General features: G+C 41.0%; 1 protein-coding gene across 8 annotated transcripts in view; it reads left to right on the top strand.

Moving 5' to 3' along the window:
• The window catches only part of LOC125466721 (rho guanine nucleotide exchange factor 10-like protein), a 187,874-nt gene that overhangs the window by 162,438 nt on the left and 10,190 nt on the right, over positions 1-15,246 (top strand). For all 8 annotated transcript variants that reach the window (XM_048561632.2, XM_048561636.2, XM_048561635.2 and 5 more), the window contains 3 exons: positions 3,325-3,479; positions 4,049-4,191; positions 13,286-13,457. In XM_048561632.2, coding sequence (XP_048417589.1) covers positions 3,325-3,479; positions 4,049-4,191; positions 13,286-13,457 — 470 coding nt within the window. The remainder of the gene's footprint in view (positions 1-3,324; positions 3,480-4,048; positions 4,192-13,285; positions 13,458-15,246) is intronic.

Below are 15,246 nucleotides of genomic sequence, written 5' to 3'. Positions count from 1 at the left end.
AGAATGTGCAAACTCCACACTGACATTCGCCCAAGGCTGGAGTCAAACCGGGGGGTCTCTCACTGAGAGGCAGCGGTGCTAACCACTGAGCTACAATGCCATCCTGAAACTTTTCATTGACCATGAACGTGTGTTGGACATTGAGGTGCCATATATATGCAAATTATTTCTTTTGTTTTACTTGATGCTCAATGCTTATTCTCCAACAGAAAAATTGGAGAGAAATGAGCAGATGTTATGTATGTCTTTGGGGAGACCCTAAGGTCCATTTCCCAATACAAATTCACTAATTCTTATTCTTGACCAGTGATTGGATCATGCTGTGTATGATAAACCATTGTGAAGCACAGTGCATTTAATTGAGATTAGATTAGCGAAGCAACTGACTGCTAATTGTTCATAAGTAATCTTCATCATCAGAAATGGAAACAGATATGTATATGGCTTCAGAAAAATTGTGTTCCACCTACTCTTAGTTCTACAGTGACCTTCAGTGCAGTACTGAGGGTATGCTACACTGCCACATGTGCCATATTTTATATGAGCCATTAAATTAATGTTTCATCTGATAGCTTGGGTGGATGCAAATGATGCAATGAAACCACTTTGAGACAAGGGCAGGGTTTTTTCCCCTGGTGTCCTGACTAATATTGATCCCTTGATCAATATCACACATTCTCTGGCTGATAATACAATATTGTTTTATTTGGATAGCTGCTGTGTGCTAATTGGCTATCCCACTTGCTACTTTATAACACCAACAATACTTTAAACATCCTCTCTGGCTGTAAAGTGCTTTTGAAGCATCCTCTGGTCATGAAAATGTTATATAAATGCAAGCCTTTCTTTCAAAAACAAGATGGTTATGATACAAACGTATAAAATATTGGTTTACTATCAACCAGAGTACTGCATCCATGTCTGGGCACCACACTTTACAAAGGATATAAAGATATTGGAGAACATAGAGAACAGATTGACAAGAATGGTTCCAGGGTGAAGAATATCATGATATCGACAGACTGGAGAAGCTGAGACTGTTCTCCTTCTGGACAAGGGATTGAGCAGAGACTTGATCAAGGTGCTCAAAATCATGAGGTCTGAATAGAGTAGATCGGGGAAAAACGGTTACAGTAGTTGGAAAGATCGAGAACTAATTGAAGATGATTGGCAAAAGAGACAATGACAACGTAATGAAAATCTTTAAGTAACAAGTCAGTAGAAATTGGAAAGACTCATCCTGAGAGTCTGGAAGAAGAAGATTGCAGCTTCCAAATATTTTCCAATCAACCTGTTCATAGATGCCATTACACACCTCTGTAGCAGGTGGGATTTGAGCCAAGGCTGCCTGACTCAGAGGTAGGGACAATACCACAGTGCCGTAAGAGCCCTAAAATGTTATACTAGTCTTTTTCATCCAACCTGTTGGGAAATGGTAGGACACGCCTCTAGGCAGGTGGGAGTTTTACTAGAACTCAGGCCCCCTACATCAGAGGTAGAGGCACTAACAGTGCATCGCAATGCTTTTCGTTGCTGCTTTCAATAACGCATTTTGCTCCAGGTAATTAGCAAATAAGTTTGTAGTGCTATTAAAGCAGGATAAGTGGAAATAGCTTCATTGCTCCTGCAGGGAGCTAATACAGACCTGGGTGGGTCAAATGGCTGCCTCCTGAGCTGTAACTAATTTGATTTTATTCAGGACTGATCAGCTAGTCAATATCAGGTCCACTGATGAAAACAGTAATATCATGACACCTGCAGTAAAGAAGTAAAAAACTGTCCTGAACTAATGAACCTCCTGTGCACCCGAGAAAAGTACCATATGATGATCTCTTTGAACTGATGACCTAGGGCAAACAATTGCAGGCACTGCACCCCCTGCCTCCCCATTGCCCAAGCAAATGTTGAGTGTTGACAGACTGCATACTTTAGTTACAGCTGAATGTAATGTGAAGACTGGGCAATCAAAACACAGCAGAAATTACTGAAAATGCACAGGAGCATGATAAAATGCAAGTAAATAGTTGAAGTGAAACACCTTCATGAAGCTAAACTGAGAAAGTTAATCTTCTAAATGCGAAGAAAGTTTTGCGTATTTTGTCCTTTTGGTTCAAATTCTGCACATTCCCTCCCTTCCTACACCCCACGGACTGCAGCAGTTCAGGAATATGCAGCTCTCTATCTCTTTCTGTAGCTCAAATCAGAATGGGCAACAAATGCTGCAACAATTAAAAGAAGACCTTAACATTTTCCCTTATTTTCTGGCAAACCCTCTTTTGGACTGTTTAGGCCCCTGGTGTGTTTTTTACCTTGAACTTTCCTTTTAATGTGCACAGTTCTGTGTGCTTGCACCTGACTCCTACCTGTGTGTGGTGCTGCAGACTTACCCAAGGGCAGGTATACATTTTAAATGAACCTCTGAGGTGGTAATTTGAACAAAGTGTACATTAGATGCTGTAGGTGGACATGTTGAAAATAAATCTGTCAACAAAATGGAGCTTTCCGTTGTCTCTGAGCCTGGGGGGGTACTTTTTACATGGGGACCGCAAACAAAATCACGCACAATTTAATGTTACAAACTCCGAATATAGTCATCAGTCAAACAGCCCCTAATTTTATGAATGGATCTCTTAATCTGTACTGAATATTCCCCATGTAAAGTTGGAAAAATTCAAAGTTTGAGTTTAATTCCAATCAGGCAGAATGTTTGTTTTGTTTATTTGTTTTCAGTATTGTTTCAAAGTTTTTCCGTCCTTCACCTCTCCTAATCATCTTGTCAAGACTCTGACTCCTGTAGTGAAGAACAATTTCAAAGGCAGCGGTTAAAAGTATAGGAACTAAGAGCAAGAACAGGCCATTCAGCCTATCAAGCCCTTCCCGACATTCAATAAGGCCTTGGCTGCTCTGATTATGGTATCAGCTCCATTCTCCTGGTCGCCCCATCTCCTTTTGACTTATTTTTCAGTCAGGAATCTAACTACTTCTGCCTTTAAGTATATTCAGTGATGCTGCCTTCATGGCTTTCTGGGAGAGATTGTTCCACCAACTCACTATCCTCTGAATAGCCAGAGGTATGATCCTATATAAACGTTTTGGTTGGTGGATGGGTAGAGCAAAGGGAGACGGTGGTGTGTGAGAGAGTAATAACAGTTCCAGGATCTGGAGCATGGAGGAGAATGTAAGATGCCAACAATTGTCTGCCAGTGTTAGCACAGAAATACCCTTGATTGTGTGTGTGCGTCTGTGTGCGCGTGCGTGATTGTGTACCTAATTTTGATTTCAATCCAACCAGATGCCTGACAACTAATCTATCTTTCCTTTCAGTGTTGTGGGATATGCGAGTGTTGACATGGCAACCCGGTGCTTGTTTATATTTAAAAGCCCCGGAGAGGTGCCTGTTGTGTGCCTCAAGCATTTGATGAACGTTTTGTTTGCTGGCCTGCAGGATGGGACTGTCGCAGCATACACCAGGACAAGTGGTGAGTGTGTGGTTAAATGTTGGGTATGTGGCATTACTTCCTCTGCCCAACTCCTGACCTCCAGCTGTAAGATGGCACGATAACATTCTCCTGGTTACTGCGGGACCTCTCATCAGGCCCTTGGGCAATGTGTAGGGGTCGGTTTTCTAAAACTGATCAATCAAACCAAGCAAGAACGAGACTGTAGATTTTCAATCTGGTCTCACCAGTCACTTGGGCATGTCTCGCTCAAAATATCTGTTTTTGTTTTAAATACTTACCTATGGGCTTGAACTTATGGACGTCACTAAAATCGATGGAGTCATCACTATGTGCAATTCGACCAGCTACTGGCATGGAATAAAGGTGAATGCCCTCCCTCCCTTACTCCATCTGATGAGCCTCTGTCAGGGACTGTGTTGGGAGATAAATGGGTGTCTTTGGCCGTTTGTAAATTTTCAGGCTCAATTTCACCTATTGGATACCTTTTGTGTTTTACTGCTGAATTGATTCCCAATAGTGCGTGATGGTGATCAGGGAATCTCATTTTGCTCCAACTCATCCAATCTTTTTCTTCTTCCATTCTCCAGATGGGAAATGGGAATGGGATACTCCCCACTTGGTAAAGGTTGGCTCTGCTACAGTCGAATCTCTGCTGGCAGTGGATGAGATGGTGTGGGCTAGCTGTCGGAACAAGGTCACGTTGATCAATGTTGCTTGCTTCACTACCCGGGTATGTACGCTGGTATTACTGAAAGTTGGTCCTCCTTCCTTGAGCATTCTGCTGCATGACCAGCCTTTAAATCAAGTTCAAAATCAGACAACAGAAGTTTCTGGAAAAGCTGAGCAGGTCCGGCAGCATCTGTGAAAAGAAGTCAGAGTTAACATTTTGGACTGAAAACTGAAACTGACTTCTCTTCACAGATGCTGCCAGATCTTCTGAGCTTTTCCAGCAATTTCTGTTTTTGCTCCTGATTTACAGCATCCACAGTTCTTTTGGTATTTTTAATCAAGTTAATGAGATCTAGGTTCCCTCCTTTTTGCTGCAGCAAATCGAGCTTGAATCTAATGCCTTGAGGTGAACTTACAAAGTGAATTGTTGAACTCTTTCATCCCCCTCCCATTTCTGGTTGCTTCAATGTGAAAATTCGAATATATTAATGCATTGAGAAACTGTATTTCTCTCTCTCCCAGATAGTAGTGGCCGAACTGGGTACCACGACCCTCTAGCTCCTTAATGTATCAGTACTGTAGGTGTACCTACATGACGTGGACTACAGCAGTTCATGACGGATGTTCACCAGCACCCCCTCAAAGGATATTAGAAATGGGCAATAAATGTGGCCTGAGGTGATAGTGTCCACATCCATAAATGAATGCATTTAAAAAAACTCAAACGGCTCAGTAGAGACTTTTCAGATGTTGGCGGCAATGGAAGGTTTGAGTTACAAAGAAAAGCTGGATAGGTTGAGACTTCTTTCACTGGAGGATACGAGATTCAGAGGTGACCTTTATTGTGGTTTGAAAGGCCATGAGAGGTATAGATTGGGTTAATGGTAAGTGTATCCCCCAAGTATGGGGGATTTCAAGACTAGGGGACATATTTTTAAGGTGAGAGTAGGGCGATTTTAAAAAAAAAAAGACATAAGGAGCAAATATTTTACACGGGGTGGTTTGCATGTGGAGGGAACTTCCTGAGGAAGTGGTGGTTGTGGGCACATTTACAATGTTTAAAAGCCAATTAGATGAGTACATCAATTGGAAAGGTTTGGAGGGATTATGGGCTAGGAGCAGACAGGTGTGATCAGCTCAGTTTGGGATTGTGGTTGGCACGGAGAGGTTGGAATGAAGGGTCTGTTTCAATGCTCTATGACTCTATAAACTTGGGGAGAATACAAATCGTGTATGCTGTCTGCCATATTGATGTCCATATTACAATGAGAAAGAAAAATCTAAATTCTTTGCAGAATTACAATGGCTGTGCCATTTGTGTTTTTCACTTTAAGTGTTTATCCTTTGTTGACTGACCTTGCAGTGGCGAGGTGCACAGTTCTTTGTCAGGATGGGATTTCCATAAAGGCATGCGTCAGGAGGTAATGACTGTAATTTGCACGATCTGTTGTGTCTGCAGGTGAAATGAAAATGATTTAATGAAAGCTACGTAGGGTAGATTTTTAGTTAGCCATTCTTGGGATGAGGACATGCAGGGGAAGGTTAATATTTATTAACCATCTCTGGTTAATGTAACAACTGAGCAGCTTGCCAGGCCATTTCAGAGGGCAGTTAAAAGTCTACACTGCTATGGGTTTGGAGTGGTGTGTAGGCCAGTACAGATTGAAGGCCAGACTTCTCCTGACATCCCTTAGTAAACCAGATGGGCCTGTACAACAATCTGATAATTTGATGATCTGCATTAATAACATTTTATTACAGATTGTGTGCATTTTTTATTCTACCCAGCTGCTACGGGTTGACACTGATCTGTATGTTGGTTTCCACAATTTTCATCAAGCTACTTCTACATTAGCTCTAAGTTTGTAAGTAGCTGCCCTGTTGACTCAACTCCTTAAGGAAATGCTAATGTTGAGAAGGTTGGGAGAGAAAATTGGATGATTTTAAAGTAATGCTGGAGAAACTCTGCAGATCTGATGGTACATGTGGAGAGAGGAACTGAGCAAAAGTTCCAAGTCCAGTATGATCTTCGGAGCAGTTCTGTTTTACTTTGTGCTTGGGACCAAGTCATTTCTGGATTTGTGAATTCTCTGGATTATAGAATTGACATTTGAAAGCCTTATCTCACAAGTGTATAAGCTAGAAAACACAGCATAAATATTTGTCTGTAAAACGAAGCATTTTGAAGCTTTTCAACTGCACTTGTCCAAATATTTCACAAGAAATACCAACATAAAGGGAAAGTGAAATGATTGTTTTATTTTCCTGAAGCATAAAACAGTGAAATAACTTCACAATGCATTAATGATAGTTGTTTGAGTTAACCAAATACTGTATCCTCCATACTTCCACTCCCAAAGTACTATAGAAGAATGATGGTGTTGTTGAGAATTGGCCTGCTATCTCTATCTCTGGCCAACCAATACAGTTTCCAGACCAGAGCAGTCAGTGTGATGAGGTTGTAGAAAAGTAGGCTGCAGATCATTGTAAGGGAGAGGGATGCAAGGAGTTTTGACAGCCTTGAGAATCTGAGGGTTGAAGATTGTCGGTAACATGGTGCGGTCGGGTCATTGAAAGGTTTGTGGGCTGATGCATTTGGCACTTGGATCATGAGGAGAAATTTGAGAGGAGCACCAAGCAGAAGTTTCGAGGCAGTCTGAAAATGATGAAGTTGCTTCTAATTTGATTGATTTGGTACTAAAGTATCTGATGCTTGCAATCTGTCTCACTTTTGACACATGGTGCATGTGCTATCTGTAAGATTTTGTTTGTGAGTGCCATATCAGAAGCCTTTTATTTGTAGGCATAACTCCTATCTGCTGACTACTTTTCCTGGCAGTCAGTAAAATCTTTGCACAGCTGGAGCCATAAACCCATCTCTTTGATGATGGAGGACAATTTTAAAATTTATTTTTAAATGATAGGATCTCTTAAGGCTTTGCATAAAACATTAAAAATTCATATTAGCTGTGAGAAGCTTGAGCCATTTGCATTACAAAGTGGGCAGGAGTGTGCATACTCTGCAGAAAATGATCTTTGATTAATTTCTGTGAGAATATTTTATGAAAGCCACATGAAGCAAAAATGGATTTAGATGCTCCCACTAGCAGCAATAGAATTAACTAGCAGATGTTGCTTACTGCTCTGACACCAGAGTATTATTGCAGTTTCTTTTGGCACAAAATGTGCTCTAATCCATTTAACCTTAAAGGGGCACTGTTGTCTTTCTTGGCAGACTTGGACATACACCACAATTCTTCAGAGTCCGTGAGTTCATCAACAACAAAATTTTCTAGAACAGAAAATTACATTAAGCTTTGGCCAGCTTGTTTTTAAAAACCTATTTCTCCGTTCCTTCTGTTTTTATAAATGCCCCTACTTCAGGCCCGAACAGATTTTTTTATGCATCACTGGCTCTTCATGTACAATTCTTGTTCCTTCCAGTGAAAATAAATTCTGCCTGACTTTTATTTCTGTCTTGATTTTAATTTTTAATTTGTATCCCTTGGTATATGAACCATTCACCATCCTGCAACCACCAGTTCTCTGCCCTATCCCTGTGCACTCTGCTGTCCTCCTCTGATGCTGTTGTGCATGATGGGGTTTTTTGTGCAATTGTTGGCTAGAGCGGGTTCAGAAGCGTTATATCAGCATGTTGCTGGGTTTATAAGGTCTCAGCTATAAAGAAAGACTGGATCGACTGGGACATTTTTCAGTGGAGTGTAGAAGACTGAGACATGACCAGATAGAAGTTTATAAAATCATAAGATCTATAGATAGGGTTAAGGGTGGGTGTCTTTTTCCCTAGTATTATGACTAGGGGCATATTTTTAAAGTGAGGGGAGAGAGATTTAAAGAAACGAGTGGCAGGTTTTTTTTTACACATAAGTGTGAGTGTGGAACGAACTTCCCGAGGGAAGTGGTGGTTGTGGGCACGGTTACAACATTTAAAAGTACGTAGATAAGTACGTGAACAGGAAAGGGGTTGGTGGGATATGGCTAGGAGCAGGTAGGTGGGATTATGTTTAGCATTGATTGTTTGGACCAAATGGTCTATTTCCCTGCTTTATGATTCTATGACTATAACAGCCACTTTGCAGACACCCACAAATAGCAATGAAATTTTTTTAAAAATTCTGTTTCAGTTTACGGTTAAGGGATAATTATTGGTTCAAACAACAGGAGGCACATCACTGAACTTCTCCCAACAGTTACTTCATATCTCATTGTGTACCTGAGAATAGATGGGGTTAATTTGCTACAGCAGCATCATTTTCAACAGCGGAGCAATCCTCCAGTACTGTCCTAACAAGTCAGTCTAAATTTTGTGCATAAGTCTCTGGAGTAAGATCCTGATCTGCAACCCTTTCAAAAGGGGGAGAGAATGTGCTCAAAGACTTCTGCAAATGTAAGCTTAACATTGGCAGCAATGATGATGAAACCTTGTCTCCACATGGAAACAAGGAAAACAGAGTCACAAATCGCACTTTAGCAATTACGAATCTAGAAGGGGATGAAGTAGCAAATGATTGCAGGAGTGCAAATATACCAATGATAAATGTTGTAACTGTGGGTCAATAAAGCCATAAAATGGCAAACCAAGCACTTGCGTTTATTTCCAGAGGAATTGAATTTGAAAGAAGAAAAGTTATGTTAAATGAGAGTACAGTTGATATATTAGAAAATGGTAATAGAGGCACTGGAAAAGGTGCAGAAGATGACTGAAGTTATCTGTGAGGTTACACCAGGTAAGAAAGGATAAATAGGCTGGTCCCCTGCTATTGGGAGGGGCTGACTTAACACAATCGAGTATTAGCTTAGTAAACACACTGGGCTGATTTTAAAAGCTTAGCCACTTGCAGAGTGTGACTGAATTGAGATTTTGTACAAAGATTATCTTTCCACTTGGGTGGAAGGGGAAAACCAGAGACTGTCAGTATTCACCAAGAAACCCAAGTGGGAATTCAGAAGAAACTTATCTACTCAGTGATGAGAGAATGTGAAACTTCCTAACATATGGAGTAATTGAGGCGAATTGTTTAGATACACTTGAGAGAAGCCTTGAGGAGCATACTAAAGAAAAGGGAATGGAAAGTTAAACTAATAGCTAAATTAGGCTAGGCAATGGATTGAGTAAGGAGTAAAAACTGGCACAGAGTGGTTAGGCTAAATGACCTGGCACCAGCTGTGGAGAGAAATCATTAACTTTTTGGGTCACCCACAATATTAACTCTGATTTCTTTCCACAGATGCTACCAGACCTGCTGAGCTTTTCCAGCAATTTCTGTTTTTTTTGTCTCTGATTTCCAGCATCTGCAGTTCTTTTGGTTTCTATTTAGGCTAAATGACCTGTGTTGTGTGTTTCGTGTTCTTGAATTTCACATAATCACCTGGCACAGAACTGAATGCTACCATTGAGTGAGGTATAACCCAATGTTGTAACAAATGCACATAACTCTCTCTCTTTCTTTTTATAATGATACATCGGGAGAATGTTTTTATTCACTCCTTCCATAATTATTACACACAAAACCATCAGATTTATAGAATGAATTGTTGAATCACAAATTAACTTGATTTCTGTTTGTTTTTGCGTCCTCCTTGGGCTATTGATGAGATATTCTGACAATATGCAGAGAACTGCTGAAATTTTGAGAGGCTGATTTTCTTTGTGTGAGATTATTTTTGGATGCGCTGTGAAACTAGAGGAATAGGAGAGAAAGAGAAATCTTGATCTCAGCTACTCTGTTGAAATATTCTTGACAGGGACTCAATGTATTCTATTTGCTAAAGCATCTGTCATCAATGAACTGGAAAAAAATTAGTCTAGCTTGCAAGGCTGACTGGGCTTTTTCAACCTCCCCTTTTTTAAAAAAAAAATGCTTAATCTAGATCTCAGTAGATTTAAGCTGAATTTGACAGCCTCTGAGCTGTAAATTTCAAACGTTCCTGGCACTGTTCTGTTTCTCTTTCTCATCCCGTTCACTGAAGACGTGGACCCTTACTGAGTGTTGTTCCTCAGGCACTCTTTTATTCTCACATGCATCTCTAAAGAGTCCATTCTTGAAGTGTCAGCCTAGATACACTCTAAGCTGTGTGAAGGGCGTCACGACCGAGCTAAATCTCATCACGCAAAACATTGTCCGCTGGTTAGCAATCAGAAGGAGAAATAACAGTTGGAAGGCTTCGTGACCTCTGCTTCCTGCTGCTGATTTATAGCATTCTTTTGGGTGTCTTGACTTAGAAGAAATAGCAGAGTACATCGGTGACATTTATCCTGGAATCTTCATGAAGTGAACAGCTCAATAATACTTTGGGGAATCTTAAATGTGCTGTGTTCTATGGTGTTTGTTTGATATTCACAATTATTCTCATTGATTTTCTTTTTAAATTATAAGAGCTGCATCTGTGTTGCATTACTTCTAATAACAGTAATGCACATGTTTGTTCTGAAATAAATGGACACATTACCTGTTCACATTGTCAATGGACAGTCTGCTTATTTAACAAAAATGAGACTAGTGTGTTTCTGATTTGAATTGGAGTAAGGGTGAGGGGCTTGATTTAAATCACAGGATTGTACTTCAGTATGTTAATCAGTTCATAGTCTGCCATTGCAGGGTGATGTTAGCTCCATCATTTACAGCACATATTAATGAAGCTTCTGGAATGAATGGCCTTTTCATCGATTGGGAAAGATTTTTTTTCATCCTTTTCTGTCACAAACTGGGAGACTGTAGGTTTTAGTTTCGAGTGTTTCAGGTCAGTTTTATAATTGGTTCAGATTGGAAAATACATAAAGGGGACCGTGTCAGTGTCTACATGATTGTCCTCCAAACAGTTTGCGTTTATTGAGTTAGGCTGCGTTGTGAATAATTCTATGACACGATAGAATTCTTTTGAAATGTTTATCTGTCGGTGGGACTGCATGGTGTCTGTTTGTACACTAGCGTTTTGCCATTTGGATTTCAGTCCAATGCAAACTGATGGAGTGGAAATCTTTCTTTCCCTCTCTTTTTCACTTATTTATGAGGATACCACACAGAACAAAACCAGGTTGGTTAAATCTAATCTGTAGTGGGCAAAGACCTACAGTATGAACCTGCCTAAATTTTTTGAGCTAATTGCTTCAAGATTGAAAGCATCAGTGGATTTCCAAAAGGAAAGGTGTCACTCGGGTACACGGGGCGGGGGTTGGAGGGTCCTCTTTCAGGCAAGGGAAGAATACAAATACCTTTTTTTTTCACTCAGTTAATTGTGTTGGTTCTAAACGAGGAGTTCTTTACTGTAGATAACAAAGTGTGGAGCTGGACGAACACAGCAGGCCAAGCAGCATCTTGGGAGCACAAAATCTGACGTTTCGGGCCTAGACCCTTCCACAGAGCTCTCTGATGAAGGGTCTAGACCCGAAACGTCAGCTTTTGTGCTCCTGAGATGCTGCTTGGCCTGCTGTGTTCATCCAGCTCCACACTTTGTTATCTTGGATTCTCCAGCATCTGCAGTTCCCATTATCTATGATACAGTTCTTTACTGTAGCATCAATTACATTGGGGTGCAAGTGACTCAGGCTGTTTCGTCCATGCCAGCGTGAAGCCTGGACAAATGTAATTGCTGGGCCTCGGCTGCACGGCCCCTTTCACTAACAAGCTTGCAAGAGGCAGGAAGTAACAGCTTGGGTTCAGTGCCTAGCATTTCTGCCCTTCGGTACCAGAGACCCAGGTTCGATTCTACCCTCTGGCAACTGTCTGTGTGGAGTTTCACATTCTAAAGTTCTCTGCGTGGATTTCCTCTGGGTGCTTTTGGTTTCCTTCCACAGTCCAAAGAAGTGAAGTTTGGATGGATTTGCTGTACTAAATTACCCGTGGTGTTCAGGGATGCGCAAGCTAGGTGTATTAGCCATAGGAAATGCAGGGTTCTACAGATTGGGTGGGTTTGGGTTGGATGCTCCAGAGGGTCAGTGTGGATTTGCTGGGAGGAATTGCCTGTCTCCACAATGTAGGGATTCTGTGATCAATGGACAGAAAAAGTATTGGTTTTCAAGGGGCGGTTATTTAGTGCTCATTTAATTTGTGTTTGATTTATAAGAGTCTGTTAACGATTCTGTGCTCAGTTCATTAAGTCTGGATGTGGATTCAGATCAAATAAGCAGTCATCCCAGAAGCAATGACATGGTAATTCAGACCTGCAGCCTTTTATTCTGGCATGTGGGCTTGAATCTCAGCATGGCAAATGGTGAAATTTGAATTAAATAAAAATAAGTTTAGAAATTAAAAGTTAGTCAAAAGAACCCATCTAGTTGACTAATGACCCTGAAAGCAGGAAATCTGCCATTCTTTCCCGTTCTACTTGTGACTCCAGACCAATGTTAATGTGGCCAATCAGTTCAAGGCTGAGTAGGGTGGGCATCAAGTGCCAGTGATGCCCATACAGAATAAAGGATTGCTGCTGGCAACTGGAGCTGTGAGCAAGATGCAAACATTTTGAGATTGCAGAGGTATTTTAAAGCAGTTGTAAATAAAACCTGTTGCACACATTTTGGAACAATGCAGCGATATGCTGAGACACATGAAAAATACACAGCAGCCACCAGGGACCTAAGTGGGAGTCCTGAGTATTCCCTCAATGGGACAAGTCTGCTATTCTTTGTTGCACAAGCAAAGCTGTGAAATGAAGTTTCAATATATACCATCTTGAGCCTCTTCTGTGCCCAGCGCTTCTGCTTATCAGACTGATCAGTGTCCTCCCCCAGCTCATGTCCCAGGGTTAAAATAGTAACCTGAGCCTCTTACTGAGGAGTCTTAGCTGCATGCTTTTGATAGAGGAACATCCTACCCATCCAGAAGAGCAGGGTAAAATTGGAGAGCAATTAATTCATCGGTGCAGTTTGTCAGTGTGGGTGAATTGCACTGGACAACTTAGCTGCCAGAGTAACTTATCTGTCTGCGATCAGATGTTCTGTTTGCTGTCTAAAAATTATGTCTGGTGTTGCATGCAACAATTCAGAAGAAGTACTCTTATTTTGAAGCAGAAGGGAGTCCCTTCTAATTTTCAGTTTTCCAAACAATTAAAATGATCTAGCTTGGCACTGCTTTGAAAATAAGGTGGTGGAGTTTCTGTAACAAATAAACTGATTTCTCCATTCCTGTATCTGGCAGTGTTTTGAGGTCCACCCTGATGACGAGGTGAGAGTGACTCAGATGGTAAAAGCTGGTGGTGGGGTGTGGATGGCATTCTCAGCCGGCTCCTCCATTCGATTATTCCACACTGAGACTCTAGAACATCTGCAGGAAATCAACGTTGTTCCACGCAACACGTTCTTCAGTCCAGGTAAGGTACTTGTCACTCCATAGAATATTTTGACCGATTTGTTTTAAGTATGAAAGGCAGCAAAACAAGCCTCATGTTGAGCATTACTTGTAGAAGCAATAAGAACTGCACCAAAGTGTGATGAAGTGCAAACCTAGGAAAAGGCCATTGATATCAGAGCAGAGATAGGCCAAGTGGCCCATTGACTTCCATGTTCAATGAGATCACAATTGATCACTTGATCATCAACTCCACTTTCCTGCCTTTTCCTCATAACCCTCGATTCCCTTGTTGATTTTAAGAATCTGTCTGTCTAAGCCTTGAATATACTTAGCGACCCAGCCTCGACACTCTCTGTAGTAAAGAACATCATAGATTCATTATGCTTTCATACCAGAAGTTTTTTGTCATCCCTATCATAAATGGTTGACTGCTAACTCTGAGATTATGCCGTCTGGTCCTAGACTCTGCTACAAGGGGAATCTTGTATATTACAATAAAGTCATCACTCATTGTTCTAAACACCAATGAGTGCAAGTTTAACTTCTCTCTAAGACAGTCTCTCCGAACCTGGGATCAACCTCATGAACCTTCACTGGAGTGCCTTCAATGCTAATATATCTTTGTTTAGAAAGGGGATGAAAATCTGTGTTCCAGATATGACCTAACAGGTACCTTTGTTATGTTTTGGCAAAGCCTCCCATCATTTATACTCCATTCCCTTTGAAATAAAAGCCAACATTCTATTTGCCTTTTCTCTTACCCACTGAACTTGGAATGCTAGTACTTTGTGATTTCATGCATGAGGATTCCCAAATCCTGTGTCCTGTAGATTTCTGCAATCTTTCTGCCAATAAATAATATCCAGCTCTTCTGTTCTTCCTGCCAAAGTGCACAACTACATTTTCCCGCATTTATTTTCCAGCTGCCAAGTTTTCAGCCACTGACTTAACATGTCTGTATCCTTCTGCAGACTCTGTTTCAGCCTCACCACTTGATTCCCCACCTAATTTTCAGTCCTTAGCAAACTCAGTACATTTACATCTCTCAACCAGCTCATCAATATATATCTTGTAAATAATTTTGGCTGCTGCACTGATCCATGTGACACTTGACTAGTTACAGTTCCATCTTGAAAATGCTCCATGCTAATATACCGTGTCCAACACTATAGATTCCTATAAAGTAATCGTGTGCGGAACCTTGTCAAGTGCCTTTTGGAAATTCAAATATATTACATCACCTGGTTCCCTTTATCAATCCTGCTCACACCTTCCCAAAGAGTTGTAGCAAACTTATTAGGCGTGATTTTCCCTTCATAAAACCATGTTTAACTTATTATCTCACAGTTTATTATAGACTAATGACTTCCGAATGCAAGATGTTAGGCTAACCAGCCTGTAGTTCTGTTTATCTGTTATCTCCTTTTTGGAAAGATTAATCAGTAAGAATAGGATCCCTTGAAATAAGTAATGAACATCATTATATTGAAAGAGTAAAATATGTAGTTCCTACCACAGCCCTCGGATATCTGAAGCATTACTACCTGTTAAGTAGCTTAAATAGCTTGAAATATAACATTGTTTGTACTGACAAAGGCATGCAGCCAATTTTCGACACGAGATCTAACAAGCAGCTATGTAATGGGGTCGCACGGTGGCTCAGTGGTTAGCACTGCAGCCTCACAGTGCCAGGGACCCGGGTTCAATTCCAGCCTCGGGCGACTGTCTGTGTGGAGTTTGCACATTTTCCCCTTGTCTGTGTGGGTTTCCTCCAGGTGCTCCGGTTTCTTCCCACAGTCCAAAGATGT

This window comes from Stegostoma tigrinum, chromosome 28 (genome assembly GCF_030684315.1).
Source record: "Stegostoma tigrinum isolate sSteTig4 chromosome 28, sSteTig4.hap1, whole genome shotgun sequence".
Taxonomy (NCBI): domain Eukaryota; kingdom Metazoa; phylum Chordata; class Chondrichthyes; order Orectolobiformes; family Stegostomatidae; genus Stegostoma; species Stegostoma tigrinum.
This window is presented reverse-complemented; position numbering and strand designations above follow the sequence as displayed.